The sequence below is a fragment of the Numenius arquata genome, chromosome 11, assembly GCF_964106895.1.
Source record: "Numenius arquata chromosome 11, bNumArq3.hap1.1, whole genome shotgun sequence".
NCBI lineage: Eukaryota > Metazoa > Chordata > Aves > Charadriiformes > Scolopacidae > Numenius > Numenius arquata.
This window is the reverse complement of record NC_133586.1, coordinates 44,557,637-44,579,828: the sequence shown is the minus strand read 5'-3', so window position 1 is coordinate 44,579,828 and position 22,192 is coordinate 44,557,637. Positions and strand designations below refer to the sequence as shown.

Genomic DNA, 22,192 nt, shown 5'->3' with positions numbered 1-22,192 from the left:
GGTGGTGGAGCCCAAGGGCTCGTCCTTCGTGTTCCGCAGACCCTAGGTTGGTCACACCAACAGTAAACGTCCTCCCATGAGTATGGAAATAATTTACCTTGCACAACCAGTACTGCACAGACTTGGCACGGACAGACTACACGCCAGGCTTCAAGCAAGGAGACCACCTGAAAAGCAGCGGTGGAGAGTGGCAAACGCAGCTCCCGCGCGGCGCAGGAGGGGCCCGGGCAGCGGGGAAAGCAGGGATGTCTCTGTGCGACGTGCGTGGGAAAGCGGAGACACCCAGCAGGCACTCAAACGGCGGGAGCGGGGTTTATCTGGAGCTGCATCTCGCCCTCCAGGAAGGAAGCGCAGCCTGCACACACCACAGATGGTTACCTCGCAAAATTCTAAATCTGCTTTTTTTCTTTTTTTTTTTTTTAAAGAAAAAAAAAGGAAAAAAAAGTTTGAAAGGTTTGGTCCAAAATATTGTCCCCTCCACCGTGCTGAGACCGGCCGAGTCCCGATGGCTCCCGGCCGGCCCAGGGAGCCCCCGGCTCTCGCCTGCGAGAGCAGAGCCCTGCTGGGGCACGGCGGGATGGCCGCCCTGGCCGGGGCTGTCCCCAGCCACCGAGTGACGCTCAGCCCCATGCGATGTGCTGCAGACACAGCCCGTGGGTTGGTGTCAGCCCAAAGCTCCTCACCCCGAGAAGGGACTGGTCATTCCTGGCTCTGCTCCGGCTGGGGAAGGTCTGGGAAGGGCCCAGGAGCAAAGGATGCCTTGGAGGTCCCTGGGCTCCCTCCGATGCTCCTCACAAGGGTCTCTCCGCAGGGACCGGCAGGCTGGGTGGCTCTCCAGTGTCTGCAGGAGCCCGGGGGCTGCGGCATGGAGCTGCTGCATTCCTGGGGGGTGTTTTCGACGGCTGCGAGGGCTCCCAGCGGGGACGTGGGCTTTGGGCATCGCCCGCCTCTGCTCGGGGCTGGAGGAGTGGAGCCATCTCCCCGGGATTGCTGCCCCAGGAGGGGACACGTAGGGAATTATCCACACAAACACTCATCTCAGCGGACACGGGGAAGCCCTCGCCCTGCGTCAGAGAGGGGCGAGGAGCAGAATGGTCTGCAGGACTCCTGCCAGCGGCTGCCATGGATACCATGTAAAGCTCAGCAGTGGTGCTTCTCACACCCGGAGTTATAGGAACTCCACGTAGTTCTCAGGGATTAATCCCGTCTTCCCGTTGAGGGTCCCTTCCAGCCAGCCAGGCTCCTGGGATGGGTGAACTTGAGGAGAGAAGGAAAAGGCAGGTTAATACAGGAGGGGGTGACCAAGGCTCTTGATTTGTGTTTGTTTTAAAATAAGGAAACTAATAGGCCAAGGAGCTCGGGAAGCTGAAGTGCTCTCTCCTGCTCAGCCCTAGGATGACTCTGCCTTCCCACACAGTGGAACCAGCAGAAGGACCCAGGGAGCTGCACGCTCAGCCACGGACTGGATTTCCAAATACTTCCAATACTTTTGATGCAAGTGAAGCATTTGGGACAAAAAGAAAAAAATAAAGGGCTCAAAACTTCCACCACATTTGTGCCAAAATCTCTCTGAAGCTGGAGAGGAGGCGGGTACCTCCATCGCCTCGTAACCCTGCACGTCCCGGCTTGGCCTCGCACCAGGCGAGGGAGAGGAGGCTTTAGCAGCCGCTGCCGGGCAGGGAGGCAAACGCCGCGATCTTGTTTCTGTGAAACGAGAAATCTGATCAGTCCTCAAAAGACTCACGCTCCTTCTTTATTCAATCAGCTACTGAAAATTTGCTGATTTTACAGGAACCGGGGTTGTGCCGATGCGGGCAGAGGAATATTCCCCGCATCCCCCGGGATGAACAGTGCCAGGTTGGAATTTCAGAGCTATTTCTGTGACTCTGCGGGTTCTGCTCGCCTACACGGTGTCTGGCATCAGCTGTGAGAGCAAAGAGAGCCCCCCTTTGCCCGCTCCCTGCCCCACCGGCACGGTGCCTGCCCTCCCCACGGCACCCGCCTGCCCCAGCCCACCCTCACTCAGCTGCTGGGGGGCGAAACGTGTTGAAAAATTCACATTTTCAGCACAAATGTGGCGGTGCTTCTTGAGTGCAGCCCAGAGACGGCCCTGAGTCTTCAGCCCCCCGGTCTCAGCAAATGGGCTGGGAAAGTGCTTTAACCAAAACTCACGTGAGCTCCAGCTACTGCTTTTGCCTTAAAAAATCACTTATGTCCCAAAGACAGGCACTGATTTCTGTGCAGGCAGTGTCAGCCAGAGCAGGGCACACGAGCAGACAGGGAGGAGAACCTCATTATTACAGAATTAGAGCCCAAAGGTAACCCAACTTTCCTGATGTAAAACTTCAGTATGTGGCAGCAGCAGCAGCTCAGGTGGGGGGCCCTTGCTTCAGAATTTGGTGTTTTCCATTTCAGGGGTGATTGCTCATTGAAAACACTCACGAACATCCCTTCTCTGACCCGTGACTCTCACCCTCCCTGATTCCAGGCCCCCACGGACCCAGGACATCCCTTCCCATTTAGCGCCACATCAAGGGCACGCAACTATCAAGTGCACAAGATCTGCTGGAAAATCCAGGCTTCACGTAACTAATGCTCTGGAGTTTAACTGGACCTCTCAAAACATGGAGTTATTTACTCCTCGGGTGCCACTCAGTGTGGGCCACAGCATCCCCACTTCCCAGCTGGACCGAGACGCTGCTTTTCCACGTGCAACCTCAGAGAGCCTTGAAGCCAAACAAGAACCTGTCTCTAACTATTGCCAAGATCCATTTGCTTTTGCTGGGTTTTGTTAAACCCCTTCATCATAACAATATTTCTACCAAGCAGTGCTGTTCCTAACCCGTTTCCCCCAGCCAACGTGAGACCCGGCTACGCTGCTAAGTGATTGGAACATGCTGTATATTTTTTTCCCTTGAATAATCCATTGATTTTATCTAGCAAACACAATGTATTTAATTCAAACTTGTTCCCCTCCTAGCTGCTCTAATTCCCACGGGCTCCCAAAGGGGAGACCATGTTTATTTATAAGATATCTATGGAGCTGCTTAGGAAAAGTATTTTCTTTAATTCGCATGTATTCATTCTCTTCCCCTTTCTGCTATATTCTCACATATCCCAGGGCAAAACCAGTGCATGTGGTAGCAGTTTCCCAAATGACAATGCTTAACATATAAAAGCCAAGAACTACTTGGAAAGTAGTAAAAAGTCTTCTCTTTACATTGGGATTATATCTAAACCAGAGCTGCTTAATTCCACGGGGCACGGTCTCTTTCCCTTGATGCAGGAAACAGAAAAATCCGGGTTCATTAACATCATCTCCAAAAATCTGACTAACCAGAGCCCACCTCTTCCAGCTCTCAGCATCCAGAGGGAGAAAAAACAACAAGCACATGCTACTTTTCCATCTCCTGCGTGAAACATCATGGCAACGGCACAGAATATTTCTGGTGCTGATATTCGGAAGCTAATCTCTCCTCCCGAGAAGGCCAGCGAGGAATGGGCTGTATATGGTAACGCTGGTGCAGGGCAGCCGCTCGCCGGCTTCTCCCTTCCATTAAATGAGGGTCCGTGTCCCCGGGAGGGACGCGGTGTGGCAGGGCAGCCCGGCACAGCCGTGTCGCGGCGGCAAAGCCCTGGGACGTGCACTGCAAGGTCTCGAAGAACTCCAGGGACCGGCTGGAGCGCGGGGAAGCTGCCAGGAAGGCAAACGGTGCAGGCAGCGGGGTCAGAGCTGGCCACCGTCCCTGCTCCACGGCCAGCGCTGACATAGCACGGCCCAAAGGTGACACCCTGCCTCGCCAAACTTTATTTTATATGCCTTTTATTTCCTACTGCACTTTGTACTCCCAAGCCTGGAGAACCTCTGCTCGCCCTCCATGCAAGGCTGCACCTTCCCCTTAAGAACCGAAACCCAGCCGAAACCCAGCTCTGATCCAGACGGACGCGGTCACCGAGAGCCCGTCACCCACGTGTGCCATCGCCTCGTGCCCTGAGGATGTGTGGCCACTTCCACTGCCGGGGACAAAACACCCGTCACCCTGGGTCGGTGGCTCGGACACCACGGGGATGGGCAGGGTGGTGACGGGGACCAGGAGTGGCACCCACTGACCCAGGCTGGGGGTGGCAAAGTGGACATCTCAGGGGGAGTACAAGGGGGTCCCACCTATTCATCCCTCCTATTTTACACGTCTCCCTTGGGATTTATTCCCCTTAGGAAATAAATTAGGATCTTGAAAAGGCCGTTTTCACACTGATCCCAAAGACAGCCGATGCTCAGCTGTTTTCAGCACAGGAACGGTAAGTAGGGCAAGATACACCTCAGATTTAGTGCCTGGGTTTCATGTATTTCTGCTTTCCTCTTTCACGGGACTTCTAGTGGTGGAAACGGGATAGTCCTTTGTCCCGGTTTGAAGTAAAACTGAACCAATTTTCTGTTCAGTAACTTTACATCCTAGCTAGGCCTCCTCTAACTCTCTGAAATTAACAGCATATTGTGGAGAAAACTGCTCGTTCTCAGAATGATAAGCCCAATGTTTGTGCTCCATGCCAAGGGATGGTGAGCAGGGAGGCCCTTGCTTATACTTATTGCCATAACAACCAAGGTCAGCCAATTTCGTTATTTGCCCCCTTAGAGGGTCGGAAACGGAAAAAACATAGAGGGGTCACATCAGTGGGGAGGAGCGGACAGGAGAGGTGACCCAAACCTGACCAACTGGGGTATTCCATCCCATCTGCCCCACGCTCAGTATAAAGGCTGAGGGATCAAAGGGTCAGCCCCTTCCTGCGATGGCCGATGTTCAGAGAGGACTCTGTTCATCTGCCTTTGATCCCGATCCGTGTGTTCCTGACTCCAGAGCTGGAATCCAGTTCCCATTTGTCACTGAGTCCAGTCTGTGACTGTCATCCTGGGAGCTTGATACGGTTTTGTATATATTGTATCTATTTCATTATTTCCTTCTTTATTTTTAATATTAATTCTGCATTAAAGTAGTTTAGTTCATTCTAAACTTCTGAATCTCCTTATCTCTTTCTCCTCCTCTCTCCTCTTTTAGGGGGGGGAAGGGGGGGGAAGGGCCATCTGCTGGTCCGGTTTTGGTAAATTCGGCCGAAACCACGACATCCTTAAACAGAGGACCGAAGGGAAATCCATGAGCTGAGAGTCCAAATCATTCCCTGGGTCACGGGAAGAAAACCAGTAATTTGCAAAACTCAGCCCTAAAATAAATAAGAGCCAAGTGTGCTTCTCTGTAGCCTTATTCCTGTTGCTGTTAACGCTGGCTCTGCAGCATCTCACACGTACGTTACACGCCATGAGAGATGCTGGGACAGAAGAGTGTCCATTCTGAGGTGACGGGGGAGTCTCCTGCCCACCCACTGCCCAGCGCTGCCCCACGTCCAGCACTCACCGTTATCGAAGACGGTGCCCGCCGTGAAGGAGAGCTCCGAGTCGTGCTCTGCTTTGCAGGCGTACAAAGCCCGGGCTTTCCGCAGCGGTGAGCTGCAAAAAAGAGAAAGCATTGATTGGTATAAAAAGTACTCCACTCACACACAACAGCACTGTGTCGCAGAGCGGGGCATGTAAGAGGTGCACGTCGAAGAGGGGTCCAAGGACCTCTGCTGCTCTGCAAGGGTCCGAGGTTATGCTGCTCGGGGAAAGAGCGAGGAAGACACCAGAGGAGGCTGAAGGCTCTCAGGGATGAGCCCCCAGTCTGCAGATCCCAGTCTGAGCCCAGTGGGCACCACCAGGACCGGAGCCCAGGACTGGTGCCCACCCAGCCCCGAGCCAGGGGTCCCCGGGCGAGCTCCAGGTGCTGGATGGGAGGACATCAGGGAGCTGGAAATGTTTTGTGGGTCTCTGAGGGGCTGTAACTGGGGGCAGCAGGATCCAGCAGCGACCCACTGCCCACCAGCCCCGCTCCCTGCCCAGCCCAGCGCCCTCCCAGCGCGGCTGCAAACACGAGGAGAGCTCTGCGAGGAAGAATTAGCACTTGGGCAAGGGCATTTCAACACAGAAAACCAAGCAGGTCCATGAGGAATTTCCTGCGCTTCTTTAGAGGCTGTACCTGGAGATAAAAAAGATTTAAGAACCATTAGATTTTAGTGGGGAAGTGCCAGCGTGCCCACGCTGCGGGGGAGTGAATTAGAGCAGAGAGAGCCAGAAATGGAGCAAATCGCCAGCAGACGGAGTGAGGAAAGGAAGGAGCTCCAGAGCCCACCAGCAACACGCAGGCACACAGAGCTGTCCCTGGCACCCAGAGCCACCCTCCCGTCCCGCCTGGGACATTGCCAGGCCACGGTGACAGTGACAGTCACGGAGCAAGCCTGCCCAGGTGCTGGCCCGTGGAACCTGCCGACCCCAGTACAGCCGAGCAAAGTGATGGGAGAGCCCCCAGGAGCTGCTGGGGTAAGGAACAAGGCGTCACCATGTCCCACTTCAGCCTTTTCACCAACTTTTATCTTTCCGAGGACTTGAACTTCTTCTGAATTCTCTCTGAGCGAGCCCGGGGAAGCAGCACACAAAAATGGTTTGCCTTTACCCAGAAACCACAAACCAAGGGAGCTGCGAAGGGTTCGGGTTCTCCCATTCAGACAGCCCCGAAGGGGAGGTCTCCCCTCTCCAAATTCCAGCTGCCCTACACGAGCAGCCACCAAACACTTAAAAACCGGGATGGGCAAACACTCCTCCTGCTCCAGAGAGGGTCCTTGGCTGCTGGGAAGGCACCGCTCACACCCAGTGCATGGAGGAGATTCTCAGATGAAAAACAAAAGGTATTTTTGGGCTTACTACCTTGGAATTGTTAAAGTTGTTGTTTTTCTCCCCCAAAATGACTTCTGCAGCCCCGTGGCCCCTGCTGCGACTGCACCCGTCAGAGCCCTGGGGGGATTTCAGGGAAAACGCTGGTCCCCGGCGACGGCTCTCGTTGGGTTTGTGCCTCCGAGCGTGGCACGAGGCCAGCAAAGCACTCAGGAGCTTCGCCCACCTGCCCTCCTGCCGTCCAGGGGATGATGAGTCTCTCTGCCCCAGAGGAGGAAGGCTGCCTGGATGGCATTACGCCGTTGCCAGCCTCTGCAGACACGTAGCAAAACAAATAAATAACCCTGCCAAGCCGGCAGCCGTCGCACAGGCGGCGTTTGTACGGCTGGAGGTGCGGGGGAAGAGCTCGCTCTGTGCCTGCCACGAACAAACAGGTTTGACACGTCTCCCTGGGAGGAGGGACGGGTGCCCCTGCCGAGGGGCTGGGAGCCACAATCCACCGGGGACGACGACATCCTCCTGCTCCACAGCACCAGGGTGGGCTCAGGGCAGAGAAACCCCATCCGAGGATTTCTCCACAGGCCAGAGATGGATCAGATGGCCCAGAGGCGATGCTGCCCTGGCCTGAGCGTCCCCCGGTACCCGCAGGTCCCGGATGCTGCCCATGGTGGGCTCGTGGCACGACAGCATCCCCGGTACCAAAAGCCACGGGACCCCCAGGCAGCGCCCGTCCCCGCTGTGGCGTCTCGGGGGGCACAGAGGGGACACGTGTCCTCCTGCTCGTCGGGCTGGTGGCCAGCACCGCCAGGCGTGCTGCTCCAGTGGCCCACTGGACATCTTCTGTCCAGTAACCAGGCGTCTTCTGCCCGTCTGTAACCGATTTACCGCAGCGATGCCCAAGCGCTGGAGAAAAGGGCACCCAGCAGGCAAATGTCTGTCTTGCCCCATGTTCTTTACCCTCCTCAGGTTCCAGACAAGAAAAGGAATTGGTCAGAAAATGAAGTATCACAGCGTTTTACAAAGGCTCGTTACCCCTCGCGGCAGCCGGGAAGGCAGCACCCGTCTTACCTGTCTCCAGGAGGAGCAAAGCGAACCGCGGGAGCTGAACTGGCCGGGAAAACCCACAGAAACCACCGAGCACCGCGAGTGTGACCTCCCGGGGGGCTCAACGCGGGGTTCAAAGGGTCTCCCCTGGGGCAGGAGACCTTTGAAAGCTCCGCTCTTGCTGAGTGCAGATACTGGGGGAGCTTGCGCAGGATGCAAAGGGAAAAGGAAAGCGAAGTGGGGGAAAACCGAGTAAATTAAAACAGAAAATAGCAAAAGCAACAACAAGCAAAGCGAGTTCTGCAACAGACCTGATGGGGGATGAGTCGCTGGACGTAGAGGAGGTGGGCATAGGACTTGATGGCGCGGAGAACATGGGCCAGGACGGTGAGAGGGGTGACGTTGGGCTTGGATTCTGAGGGCTGCAAGACATAACCAGATACCTTATCAACGTGCAACCACAGAAACAAACAGTAACCAAGAGACAGTCAGACGACATCCGACGATAGCGAGTGCCTTGGGAATATTCAGAGCATGAGACACAGCTACGAAATGAAGTGCCAAGACCTTGGGAAATGTTTCAAGGCCAGATCTGCATTTCTCTGGACAACAAGAGCTGGATCTTCCAACTGAGCCCCACATCGCGTGTGCGGAGAAGGGCTGTCTCGCCACTGGCAGCCCAGCCACTTACCTGCCTTGTTTTATTCCCCCCACTGCTGCCAGCAATGCCTGACGGTATTTCTGGAGGTTAATGATGCCTGTGAGCAGCCTCCATCCCCCTTCTGTACGTCAGTTGTCGCGGTGTCAGTCTGGGCCCTGATCCATGGTACCCAGCCACGACCTCCTGTTTGCACTTCCAACCAGAAGGGACCGGGAGTCTGAAGCAGCTCCTTATCTCCAGGACGGAGCCGGCCAGGGCTGGTGTTTCCATCCCATACCAGTCCAGCACACCAGGGCCAGCAGCACCCGAGGGCTGTGCTGGGATCCCAGGTCATTTAAACACCTCCCATCAAGGTAACCGTGGCTCTGGCCGTGCTTATGAGTTCAGCACTATAAAAACTTAATTAATTTGGTTTTTTCCACATTTTACATCGAAGAACTCTTTTTCCCCTCATGCAAACTGCCCTTGATTCCTCACGTTTCAGCTACGGCTGTCAACTGAAACTGAATCAAGTTACTGAACTAGTAAATGCATGCAGAAGTCAAGCAAGAAGTGTTTGGTTCCTTCGGAACTGTTTGATTTAGGTCACTCTCAGGTTCACCAAAAAAGCAATTATTGTACTGAAACACCAATTTGAGTCTGATTCATCTTCTACTGTTTCCATGCTTATGGACTCATCCGTATTCTCTATCAGATTGTAACCTCCGTCCCTGATAAAACACCAGAAAAACCTCTCCCTACTGAGAATGCCTCTGTAAAACCAAGAAGTTTTGTAAAAGCAACATGATTTATGGTTTTTTCCCTGAGAGAGGGATGGTACCTCTGATCACAAGGTTCTAAGATGAGGTGTGGGTAGGGTGAGACCCCACAGGCAACCCCTGGGCCATCCCCATCCCCGAGCTGGAGGCTCCTGAGGCAATGGGAAAAGAAGGGATACGGGGGGGTGGGGGAGGCTCCAGAGCATGTGGGAAAGCCTCAGCCCTGCAGTAACGGGGATCTACGGGTCGCACCAGAGCACATGGATGTTGGAGGGAATGAAAGGGCTGCACCAGGACTAACCGCATGCCAGAGGCTTCTTCTCTTCTCCCCCGTCCCGGGGAACGGGCATTTCTCTGAGGGGAAGGGGATGAAGTTACTGAGCTGCTTCCTGACAGCAGCAGGGTAACTACGAGGGGGAGGGAAAGGCAGAGCCCTCCCTCTCAGCTCCAGGCTGTAAATATAACATGTTCCAAATACCCGTCCGGGATTATAAAAATCTCTTCTAGAAATGTTTAACTCAGATTTCCTCCTGTCACCGTGCGCTGGGCAGTGATGTGCTTCCTTCACGCTCGGGGAGAAGCCTCCTGAGGAGCATGGCTTGGACTAGTAGCCACCTTGGAAAAAAAACCCCAATCTCCAAAAAGGATAAAAGTAACCCCTTCCCCTCCAAAACGATCGAAATGGGCAGCGCCAGCACACGCACAGAGGGACGAAGCGTGGGCAGCACCCAGGGGAGCCAGTGCTGCCTCTTAAACCTTTAATAAAAAGATGAAATCTCTGTAAAAAGGGTAATGGGATGACCCGATGATCATTCAATACCTGTTAGATCACAATGGAGGAAGATCATTGTTTAAGCCCCTTCAGCTTCTGCTCCTTAGGCCCAGAATGAAATGTTTCTTGTATTAACAGAGAAGAGAATATCACAAACATTTTTCTTCCATTTCAAGCTGAATGTAAAACCTCAACCTCTATCATTTAGAACAAAAAGAACCAACCTCCCCCAACATCCAAGAGGGTCTCCAGGAAATATTTATGATTAATCTTGAATTTTGTCTTCCCTTGTAATTTTTTTCCTTTCAGTTTGAGTTAGAATTTAGCAGCTTTAGACTAAAATGTCACTCTTGGCACACCAGTTTCCCTCCAGGTCATGAGCCTGTGCCACCAACCCCTTGAAGCCTTCCTCGCCCGCACCAGGCTCAGCTCGGGCTACCTGGGTCTTCCACCAGGGCCAGCACTGGCCAAGAGACCGGTGGCTCTGGCCGGTGGCTCCTGCGTGCCCTTCCGTGCGAGCGAAGCTGGCAGCCGGTGCTCTCTGGCATTCTCTGATGGTGACAACTCAAAATTGAAAGGATAGATCTGTGGATTTGGTCCAATTTCTAGGGGGAAAGTGCCCACGTCATAAATATCACCACCGCAATGGCACCTAGAGGACACTGAAGAAGGTTAAATTGTTGGCTTGGGCTCCTCTGAGGTCCCTATCTGCCTAAGGCCAAACTCTTGGCTTCTTCACCCCACGCAGATGATGTGTCACTGGATTCAACAGAAACCAATGATTTCCCCTTGCAATTATGGACAATACCTTTATTAGGACAGAGGATTACATGCGTATAGAAATGGGATACAGCAGTGCATCACAGCTGTAAAACAGGGAACGTTCACAGGCAGACTATTAACAGAAATCCTCAAAATGTTCTCCTAATAATTGTCGCTATTTAAAAACAACCCTTTTTGTGTTTTTTTATCCTCAAAATTGTCAGTCTTTTGAAAAATGAGCAATTACCTGTATTACCTAGTCTTTAACAAATCTGTTAGACATTGGTACTTACCATATATTAAATCTATTTCCAACTTTAAACAGAAGGAGGTGCTGCAAAGACCACCAAGTTAGCCCAAAATCGCAGGAATTAACCCTTAAAGCACCAGTTCTGGTTGCTTCTTTCTCCTTCTAGCAGGGGTAGTTGTCTGGCCATTCGTGATGATGTCCTACCTTCCCTTAACACAACAAGCTGTATAGCACATAGGACAGGTAATTTTGCTTTATTTTGTCAGTGCATAAGCATGCTTCTGCCCTCTAATGGAGAGAGCATGTTAGATGCATTTGAAGACATGGAGAGCGCTCTCCTCCGGGCAGCAGGAAGGAGACCATGTCCTTCACTGTTAGTATTGCAAGAGGAACCAGTATTTAGGAAGGCAGAGCCCACTGGTTATAACACCTGTATGCAGCGTTCTCTGGCTCTACACAGCTAAGATACTATAACGAGCCTCCAAGATGCTAGATCTCTGCAAGGCCATTAGAACATGAATGCATGGGTTTATCCCCTGGAAGGCAGAGGACCTGCTAGGTGTGCCTTTCATCTTACCATGGCCTCTCACCATTCAAGTAGCCTCCTCCACCCTGGTGACTAAAAAAGCACCAAATGCACGTTACCTGCTCCGTGCATGGATTTTCTGTAGGGAAGGAGTGTTGCCTTGGGAAGCAGACCCAGCTCCAGCGGAGGTTCCTTTCCACTGAACCCTCTGCCCCCTGCAGGGGCAGGATGAGTCCTAGGACACCTTAGAGACACCTCCAGCCATCAGCCCATCTTCTCACTGGTTCGAAATCCAGCAGGCAGCAGTATCTAATGGGACACAAAGGCCCCGCACTGGGGTAGGAGAGAGCAAACGAATGGCACAGCAACGCCTTTCTCAAAGAGAAGCTTGGCCCATGGTCAAGGTGGGCCTTGAAGGGGGTGATGAGATGGCGACCAAAACCTGGCCGGGCTTGTGCCCGCTGAGAGTGGCCACCAACACCTGGAGCCCTCCTGACGTAGCTGCCACCGCCTCTGCGGGCAGCGAGCTCCGGGTGCATGAGGACATCTCCTACGATGGCCATCACCTCCACTACTGACCCCAGGTCCTCCTTGCTGCGCGACGGAAGGAATATCCCACCACCCAGCGCTCCGGGACTAGAAATTCCCAACGCAGTTTTTGAGATGAAATCATTTTAAAGGAATGCAGCTCTCGCTACTCGTAAAGTCAGCTCTGTCATCGCTCCACCAACTGCACCGTCTGCTACACTAATTACACTGCATAATGCAATCAATGCGATTCTCAGAGAAGAGAGTTATTTCTGGGATTTTGCAGTAAAAAAGCCTTACAGCAAGAACCGGCACTCGGGCCGGCCTCTATCTAAGAAGCTATCGATAATATGGAGCAGGATTTTGGTGCCTTTGGATCCTCGGTGGCAACGAAAACATTTTTTGTGCCCACCAAAACAATGGAGAGAACTATTAACTAATGACAGCGTGTGGATTTTTAAGCATGAGGACCATCCTGTTTCAATCGGGTTGGTCCCGGAGGAGATGAATGTGGTCCTGCGATGACGGAACCGCCCCTGGGCAGCCTCGCCGTCCTGCTCCGCCAGTCTTCCCACCACAGTTCCTCAAGAAGAACGGATGGATGTTGCAGGACCCGACCTGAGCTGGTCCTCCTGGCACCTACGGGCTCCGGGGGCTCGATGTGCACGAAGGGTTCATCTCCCTTCCGTGAAACACAGGTATTTATTTTCAAAGATACTGCTCGAGTATCACCTTTCTGAGCTTATGTGATTGCCAGACCCGAGTCCTGCCTCGCCGGAAAAGTCAGTGCCCACGAGCGAACGGCCTGTTCTGAGGTCTCTGCATTTTGGAAAACGGTTTTCTTGTAGGATCCAATTTCCTTTCTGTTTCTCACGGCAAGAGCAGAGGTGGTGAGAGGCTTTGGGGAAATGTTGGCTGCTGCCCGCTTTCAGTTCTGCCTGCAGAAAGCAAATGTCATCTGGACCTTTTTTTTTTTGGTTTTTTGTTTTGTTTTGTTTTGTTTTCCTTCTTCTTACTCTGGAGGACTTTGCGAGGGGCTCTTCCTGCTGGGTGCACAGTGGGAAACAAAACAGAGAGAAAAAATGCTAAGAACCAAAAATACCAGAAGAAGGAAACACAGAAGTGGCTAAAATCAGATTCTTCAGGGGCAGGTATGGACTTTTCCCCGGGAGAAGCAGCAGTGGGAACTCCACCAGTCCGTAGCCCAGCACGTCCCGAGGCTTTTGCCTCTCCTGCCGGTCCGTGCCCCTCGGAAGCAGCCCCCGGGACCCGCAGCCCAGGGAGGAGGTTCCACCGCCCGGGACAGGGTGCGGGAGGACGTTGTGTGGCCGCCGTCAGCCCCCCTGTGCCGTCAACTGCCCTTGGCAATCCCACTCTTCCAGCCAACTCACGTATCTAGGAATGTCTTTAGAAGTGAACTCCTCCTCCCCGCCTCCCGTGCCTGCTGCACACACCGCCTGTCCCGGTCTCATCTGGGGTTTGCTGCCCGAACATGTGAAAAAAAGCAGCAATTCTTGTTTCCAGACTCTGGTCTCCAGTTGCTGTAGCTAAAAAAAAAATCTCTTTTCTAGTCCCTTCTCATAACCTGCCTCTTTTCAACTCCTCTTGCTCTGCGATGTCCCTCCCCAGGCTGCCTCTGGCGCTTTCTCTACCCAGCTCAGGTCCTCAAGGCATTTACAGGTCTGAGGAGTCATTCTCAGCAGGGTTTCCAGACAACTTCTGCTGCTCTGTTCTCCTGGCAGAGAGGACACCAGTTCCACTTCAAAAATGTTTACAACTTGCTGTTTGTTTTTTGTGGAACTCGGGGCTATCTCAACATCTAACAGCCATGAATGGGCATAGTCTCCTGAGGAGTTAAAGCCCTTTCATGAAATCACCTCAAGAATAAATAACAATATTCCCATTCTGACATTGTGGATACCTGACTGCATTAAAATGCATCAAGAACCACCCAACCCTTTATCTCCTGATCCGTTCCTATAAAACAAAGCTGTAGAACATAGGGCTCTTCTCAAAGCTAACCAGAAAAAAAAAGATTATAGCATCATTTAATGCCAGGGCACTTAACCTCTGCTAACACAAGACCAAGACTGCAGCTGACCAGCGGCATGGCTCTGTTGGTGGAGTGAGATGGGAGGCAGCCTTGAGATAAGAAGCTCACGAAGTTCATGCAACGCTGCCCGTCCCAGCAAAGCTCGGCGTGCAGATGGATGGGCTCAAGCAAGCGGTTCCCAGGCTCTGGCCGTGCTGCAGGTTAGTGATGGCACCACACGCGACCCCAGGCATGACCATTACCTCACGGGGCTTCACGTGGGCTGGGTTCTTCCTCTGTTTGGCATTTTAAGTGCAAGAAAAATGATGCTAAAACTCTCTCCGCTGCTACTCTCTCAGGAGTCATCTTGCTGTACAATCATTCAGGTGGAAAATCATGACATGCTTAGGAAAATAAGCAGCCAAAATTCACTGTGGTCAACATCCCCTGACCAAACAGGTCCAGGAAAGTTCAACTTCCTCAGCATGGACTTTCCCACATCTCCATTTCTTAGCTCCTCTGTCTCCGTAAGCCAGATTACAGGATCTTCTTTTGGATAATATGGACGTGTCCCTCTTTGCAATGCTGAAGATACCCAGCACATTGGCTTGTCCTGTCACTTTGCTGCTTGGCTTATTGCCCACATGTAGAAATATTTCCCTGCTTTAGTAATTTCATGAACAATCTAAAAGTTTTTCCACTTGAATAAAAGAGAGAATGGGAAGAGTTCTGACTTTGGGAAGGAGAGCTGGAGTTTTTGTTGTCCCACTTAATAGACATTTCCATTTCCAAATACGAACAAGATGATGCTTGACGTTTCAAAGGGATGCAATGACCTTGCTGCTTTGGTAGAGCCTTGTGGTGTGAAGCTGAGAGACTGGTGTTAATGCTGGAGAGAGGCTGAATGAATAAGCAAAGAATCAGCAATGGGTGCGTTTTCAGCATGAGGAAGCGCTGGAGGCACTGGGGAAAGGAAGCTCGCCGGGCTGGCGGGTGGGTGTCCTCCCCATCGGGTGGGATCTGGGCGATGGGAGCATCGTGCCATCTTAATACGGAACAGCATTTCATTAGCAGTCATTTATAACAGACAATTTGCAGCATCACTAGCAGGTTACCAACCCATCAGTCACCGCTCTTCGTTACAGAAACGTCATACCAGCACTGGAAATAGGAGAACTGGGGCAGGGCAGTGGGACGGGGGCAACCACGGGTCCACGCTAAGGCGTCTCTGGGTCCTTCCCAGCACCCAGCCTGGACGTGACACCTTCTGCCTGGCTCCACCGTCTGCTCAGCAGCTGTATTTTCTGCTCCATTAATAACCCCCTCCCTGCTCCCTTGCTGCTCAAAAGGCTCTCGGCAGACTGAAAATCAAGCTGGCAGATTTTTATGTTGAAGCAAATGCTTTCAAACCGTATTAAATCTCTTAATTATTAATAGAGAAGTTGTAATGTGCCAGTAGGAAGCCAAACAACAGTTTCGGAGGGAAGTGTTGGTAAATCAGGAGCCAGCATCTTAGTCACATCTTTTCCACCGCGCCACTGCTTCTAACACATGAGGTAATTCTGCAAGTCTGGCTGCATTAGTCACCAACAAATTGTATTCACAATTAAGGAGAACTCAACAGTCCCCAGAAACCTATCATTTTTCTCTGGCGTTCAATCCACTGCCATCTTATGTCCCCCAGAAAAAGAAAATTCTCCCATCTGCCACACCGGCAACCGTATGGGATTCTTGGAAAACGAAGGTAATTCAAGTTCCCTGGGGGATCACAGCTACCAGATCAGCTCGGGGTGGGCGAGGCGGGGGGGGCGGGTGTTTTGGAGGATCAAATATTTGAGGTAAACACCTCCTGCGCGGGGGGCAGCCCTGCCTCGCTGGTCCATGGGGTTTGCCAACCATAAAAGCAGCTCCTTACGCAGCAGAGGGTGCCCGGGGGCAGTGGGAGCTGCAGGAACAGTGACCCACACACAGACTCTAAACGTGAGACCCACCCCCCCGCCCCCCCCCCCAAAATAAAGTCCTGCAAATAGCCACAGAGGTCCGGCATCATGGGACGGGCAGCAGCAGCCCACCCCCCACGCTGTTACTGTCCGCTCTCTGAAGGAAGAAAAGTTTCTTTGAGTTTTTAAGCAATTTCTGGAAATGGTCAGAAAAGCTGCTCCGCACCGTAAAAAATCCATTCCTGGCTAAGCAATCTGCCTCGCATAATTCCAGAGAAGGCCCTTTCCAGACCCAAATCCTAACAAAAAACAAAGGGCGTTTATTTAAGCCTTCATCAACACCACAAGCTAAAAACTCTTATTTTTGTATTGTGCAAATACTCCTCACGCAGTGTAAAGAGCTAACACCTGCCCACAGAAGTCATACGCGTTGGGAAAAACAATGAGGATTATTTTGGCTTGTAAAAGTGATTTGAGAATAATGGGTGAGTAAAGTCACCGCATAATAATTTTATGCATTTACTTGATTTGCCTGATTTCCTTTTGTATATTTGTTCTTGTACAGCTTTGTTTTGCAAGTATTCTGTAAGCCCCAGTTACAGAGGGCTGATCAGAACATTTCACTCCAAAATCCCATCACTACAATACTGAACGGATCCAATTTGATCATATTTATCAAGAGAAGATCCGGTTTTGTTCTTTTCTTTTTTTATCTTTTTTTTTTTTTTCACTTGAAAAGCCCAAACTTTGTAATAACATTTTTGCCTCATTGGCAAAATCCTCCTCCTCCTCCAGTTGCACGACCCCTCCCAGTGCAGCCCAGTCCAACCCTCCCAGTTTACTGGCCCGACCTCAGCTCCTCTGCCTGCCATCCAGCCGCAAACGGAGCCTCGTCTCCCTTCCCATTCATCAAATACAGTGAGCATCAATACACTCAATTCACTTCTTTTTTTGGTTGGCTACTTTTTCACTGCTCTTTGTAAGACTCCGAGTGTCCCCGCTCCCACGGCTGTGCCCGGAGCCCCCGAGGTGTCCAGGGAGGACCCCGGGAGGTCCCTGGCCCAACCTCCTGCTCAAGCCGGGGTGGCTGAGACTGGGGCAGGAGGATCCACCGGCACTTGGAAACCTCCGAGGATGGAGACCGCGGGCGCTCGTATCACCTTAGTATGACACCATGACACGCGGAAGAGCCTGGCTCTTGTGAGAGATCTGAAAAACACTTTTTCTCACATCAAACACAACTAAATCTGCAGAAAGACACATAATTTTAAGTCCCTTGGGCTGCCATACTTAAAAGCTACGGATATTCTGGACAGAGCTGATTAGTTGGCGATGTTGTTTGAAGAAGGAGCACGGGCTGGAAGAGCCCCAACCCCCCTGGGGTCCTCAAGGCACAGCTCAGGCTCAGCCTCAGCTTTGTCAGACAGAGACCTCTTGGTCTTCAAGCTCAGGTGAACGTCCCTGCACCGGCCCTGCCCGACCAAGGCACCTCCTCCAAATCACAGCAGAGCACTCAGGGAGCGTGGGCGATTTTTTCATAGAATCCTGGAGTGGTTTGGGTGGGAAGGGACCTTAAAGCCCATCCAGTCCCACCCCCTGCCCTGGGCAGGGACACCTCCCACCACACCAGGATGCTCAAAGCCCCGTTCTCTGCAGAGTTTGTGTTTTTCCAAGTGCGGGTGCAGACAACAACAAAAGATGCGACACTGCTCCTTCCCCCCCGCCCCCGCAGCGTGATTTCCTTCCCCACCACCCGGCGAAGCCAGCCAGGGACCTGCGGGTGGCTTCCAACCCGGCCGGTCTCGCCAGGGACCGCTGCCACCGTGGCCAGGTGCCGGCAGCCGGGGGGCCGAGGCAGGGGGAGCGATGCCAGTGTGCGGGGGCGGGCGGATAATTGGCGGCGGTTCTTATGCTACTGATAATTTCCCAGCTTAGCACAGCCCTGTCAACAGTGTCTGCAGAGCCGCCTGGGCACGGCCACGGCGCAGCTGGACGGGAAGGGGACCAGGGCAAATTAATCGGCCGGCGGGATCCCTTACGGCGGCAGAAAGGACGGGGGAGATTGGGTTACCTCCGTTTTAGGCTGAAGTGGTGGCGTTACAGCCCCAGCTAATTTATGAAGTTAATTAGGCACAAGGATCTTCTTTCAGAGGGAGACAGGATGTCTTTGTGAGCCAGCAGCCCTGTTTGCCTCCTGCCCCTTTCGGGGCTGGGGGGGGGGAATTGTCGGCTTTTTGCTGGGAAATCGGATCGCGGGGGGAGGAGGGAAGAGGGGGGGCCGCCCCTGAGGTGGTCCCCATCTGAACCCCGCTCACGCGCCCGCCCCGGCCCATTCACAGCCCTGGCTGCCGGGCGACCGGGGAGCTTTGGGACGTTTTCAGCATTTTCAGTGCCTGTGTGGTACGGCTGGAAACCAGCACTGCCGTCGGAAAGCACTCCCACATTCGTCAAAAGGCTTTCACAAGGCAGAGTCTAGGCTACATCCTCGGCTCTGAATTAAACCTGCCTGCAGAGAGAGGAACCAAAGAATGCGTTCGGCCGTTTCTTTAAAATATTTTGACTGTGGCGACATTTATAGGTGGCAGAAAGACCTAATTTACTATCATTGCACTTTCAGCAGTCTCAATAAAAATTTTGGCGAGGCTGATGCTTGAGAGATGCTGCCCAAAAGAAAACTCCGATGCAGAGTGAGCCAGGGGGGGAGGACGGACGCGGAGCTGGGATGCGGGGGCTGAGCGGGCGCTGCACGGCAGCCACGGAGCAAAACGCACCCCAGGACCCGAAATCAAAGGGTTCTGGAGGAGGGGGACAGAGAGGAGAAAGCCAAAAAGAAAGGACTGGGCAGCGAGTCTGAGATCTGCACATCAGCTCCTGACAAAATACAGCCTGTTCTGCTGCTGCCCCAGGGAAGGCTTTGTTGTAGCATCTTTGATTCCTGCATCCATTTCCCCACAATGGCCTTAATGTATTTTCAAATACGGCTTTATTTGAAAGTAAAATTTCCATTAGCCAATATTTGTCTGAAGCAGTTTCTTTGAAGAAAATACTGCTATGCGTCTATCTCCACACTAATTACATGAATTAAGAAAGCAATGAAAGTGCAATGTCCGTATTTTCTTTCCCGGGCTTTCAAGAAAGCTGCCTTTTAAGCCGCTGAAGTTTAAGGCGCTTGTTTAGCTCTCTTGGAGGGGGATCTAATTTAATTCAGTTTGCTGAGAAGCACCCTTAGATGTTCCCAGAGCAGATCAGACAAACGGAGCGGTGCTGTTCAAAGGCAGCAGCTTCTCCAAAGTCTCCCGAGAGCCTGCGCTGGGAAGAGCTGCGGGTGGTGGGAGTCAGACTCTGAAAAGGCTGTCTGTCCATCCATCCGTCCATCCACCCCAGGAGGAGCAGACCCGTGGGAACACTGAAGCAGCAGATTTCAAGCCCCCCATAACTCACTCCTGCCGAGAAAGGGCAAACAGGCGCCTGGACCCGTTAGGAAAAGGGCCCTTCGCCTGACAAATTACCTTTGTTTTAACGGATGAGCCCGTAGAAAATATTTTGACGTCTGACTACTAGTTCACATGGGGTTAGCCACAGAACTGGAGACTTATTTTATGAGAATATTTGGCTTAATTTTCAAGTTCAATTTGCGGAAAGTTTCTAGACCAAGAGCCAACTGAGAAGTGAAAGAGCTAAGGCTCTGAGAACTTGTTATGCCAAACTCTGGGGGATATGAAAAGCCCACACAGCAGAAAAACAGATAAACCATCCAGCTTTGACCTTTTCCTTCTGTGAGCCCAAAGCAAGGAGGAGAGGTGCCGGGGGAGCTGGCGGCCCTTCAGCGCTGGACTTTTCCTCTCGGCCAAACAGCCTGAAATATCAGATGGAAGTTTGTCATTTCCCTCTGCCCTCCCCAAACAAGATCACAGCTCCCATGGCCTACAAGCATCGCTCTTTTTCATGGATCTCAAAATACCTTATGCTTCTTACCTTTTGAAGCATACAGATGCTTCAAAAATAAATCCAGGATTATTTAAGCATGACATAGGAAAGAATTATGAAAAAAAATAAATATATATGTATTTATATGCAAGGTTTAAAATGTATTGCCATCAGCAACTGAGCTTTGAGTATATTTATCTGCAGAGTCTACTGAGTACGCTGCTTGTGCTCTGCACGGAACAGGTTTGAAGATGTTTGCCAGACCCTTGAATCACTGAAGTTTATGGAGCTTTCAGGCTGCAGGCACAATCTGGGACTCACAAGTTAAAACTGCCTCAGAAAAAACAAACATACAGACACCCTTACAACAGTCTGCACCAAAGAGAGAAAAAAAAAAAAAAGAGTCATAAGATATTTTGAAAATTATGTCATCTGGAATAAGCCAAGCAACAGACTGGGAATTTTAGGATCTTTTCTCAAATAAGAAAACTGGGAGATAGGCAGTTTCTGGTTTAAACTGTAAATAATCTCTAATCCCCTTGAGCACGAAGCCAACCCCACATCTAAAATACAAAATGCAAGGCACCCCAGAGACGCCTGCTGAAATCCCCCTGCCTTGCCTGGTGCGGAGAAACACCCCTGGGTCCCCCGGCAGATAACCGGAGTGGGAAACTGCCTTTGCTGGCTGAAATATCTGCTTTTTTGTTGCAGAAATTTGGCATTTTCCACTCTCCCCAGGTCCCAGCCCACACTGCAGAGCCATCACCACCAGCCTCTGCAGCGAACTTGGTGTTCTGCCTGGCACAAAACCTCACACTTCATTTTTTCTGTGATGTCCCCAGTCTTGCTCTCGTAACCTTTGACTATTTCCCATGACCCCGAACAGGGGAGGAAACCATCGCATTTGGGGGAACTTCACCCCAATCTGCGTCAAATGCAGGTTGATGTTCTGCTGCTAAGGGGCAGTTTCATGGCTGAGAACCTCTGCTCCTCTAGCCAGGATGAGGTGCAGATCTTCAGGGGTGTCCCAGGGCCCTTCTCCATCTCTGCGGGCATCGTGGCATCACCTTGCACCTCTGGCAGGAGACGGAAAAGATGCAAAACCCAACCAGCCCCACCAGGAGGGAGGGAAAGAAAAAATAATTGCGTATCATGACACTGCTTGGAAGGCAACGCTTCGAGCAGCAATTTCCCTGGGGACCCGGGGTTGGGAACAACCCAGGACAACCGTCCCACCATCCCTGGGCCACCCCGACCCCACTGGGACCACAAACACCGAGGGTGAAACCCCCAGTGCCACGGTACGACCGCAGTCGGGAACAGGTCTGCTCCTCTTAAAAAGAAATTTAGATAAGGCTCTTCCGGAGGAGCCATGATTATTGAGATTTTACCTAATCCCTAAAAAATGCCTTTTTTTTTTGTTCGGCAGCCAGAGGAACCGCCCCTTGAGGCCGACCTTCGCGATTAAAGCCCAGATTAGGCAAAAGCCCAGGGTTTCGGGGTCTGTGGCGGCACAGAGCAGGGCTGGCGGAGGAGGCTTCTCTCCGGCCTGAGCAGCCACCCGAGAGGCACCGCTCAGGGCTTTAATCCCCCCGAGGAAGGGCAGCGAGGACCGGCGGCGGCAGAGGAGGGTCCCGGGTGGACCCCAGCCCCGAGCCACTGGCCCCGCCAACGCCTCTCCCGGCTCTTGGCTTTCTCCGGAGCCATGGTGGCTCCTGGCCAGCCGGCCACAATGCGGTGGAAGGAAGAAGTAACAGCTTTGTTTTGCCCAAAGCCTTGCAATTAATCAAGTTCCTATTTCCTCGTGGTCCCGCTTTATCTTCCCCAAGCGCCCTGGGCAGTTTCTAGCCCCACGTAAGGCTCCAGCCACCCTGCGCCTGCCACAAGGTTTTCTTTGCAATTTCATATGAACCGAGAGAACCAGAAAATGAAGCTAAAGTAAAAAGAAACGCCTTTTCTACGGCAAGCACGGCCAGGATGGCATTAAGAGTCTGATGCAGTGCAGGAAGCCCCTGAGCAGGGTGGTGGCCCCAACCCTGCCGGCTGCCATCCCCTGGGCACCAGCTCTCCCACCCAGGAGGAAGGGGACCCCTCTGAGCACAAACTACCCCGTTTTTATAGTGACGCACGTCAATACAAAAACCCCAGTACATTTTCCCAGCCTTTTTCCAAATTAAAAGTGGGGCTGAATACTGGGGTGGGGGGAGAACGGGTAAGAATCCAGGTTTCTCAGGG

At 52.3% G+C, this 22,192-nt stretch overlaps 1 protein-coding gene across 1 annotated transcript in view; it reads right to left on the bottom strand.

Moving 5' to 3' along the window:
• Positions 1-421: 421 nt before the first annotated feature.
• Positions 422-22,192, bottom strand: part of ARHGAP26 (Rho GTPase activating protein 26) — a 137,840-nt gene continuing 116,069 nt past the window's right edge. The window contains exons 21-23 of the mRNA XM_074156467.1: positions 8,113-8,223; positions 5,409-5,500; positions 422-1,257 (exon numbers count right to left, since the gene is read on the bottom strand). Coding sequence (XP_074012568.1) covers positions 1,169-1,257; positions 5,409-5,500; positions 8,113-8,223 — 292 coding nt within the window. The 3' untranslated portion in view covers positions 422-1,168. The remainder of the gene's footprint in view (positions 1,258-5,408; positions 5,501-8,112; positions 8,224-22,192) is intronic.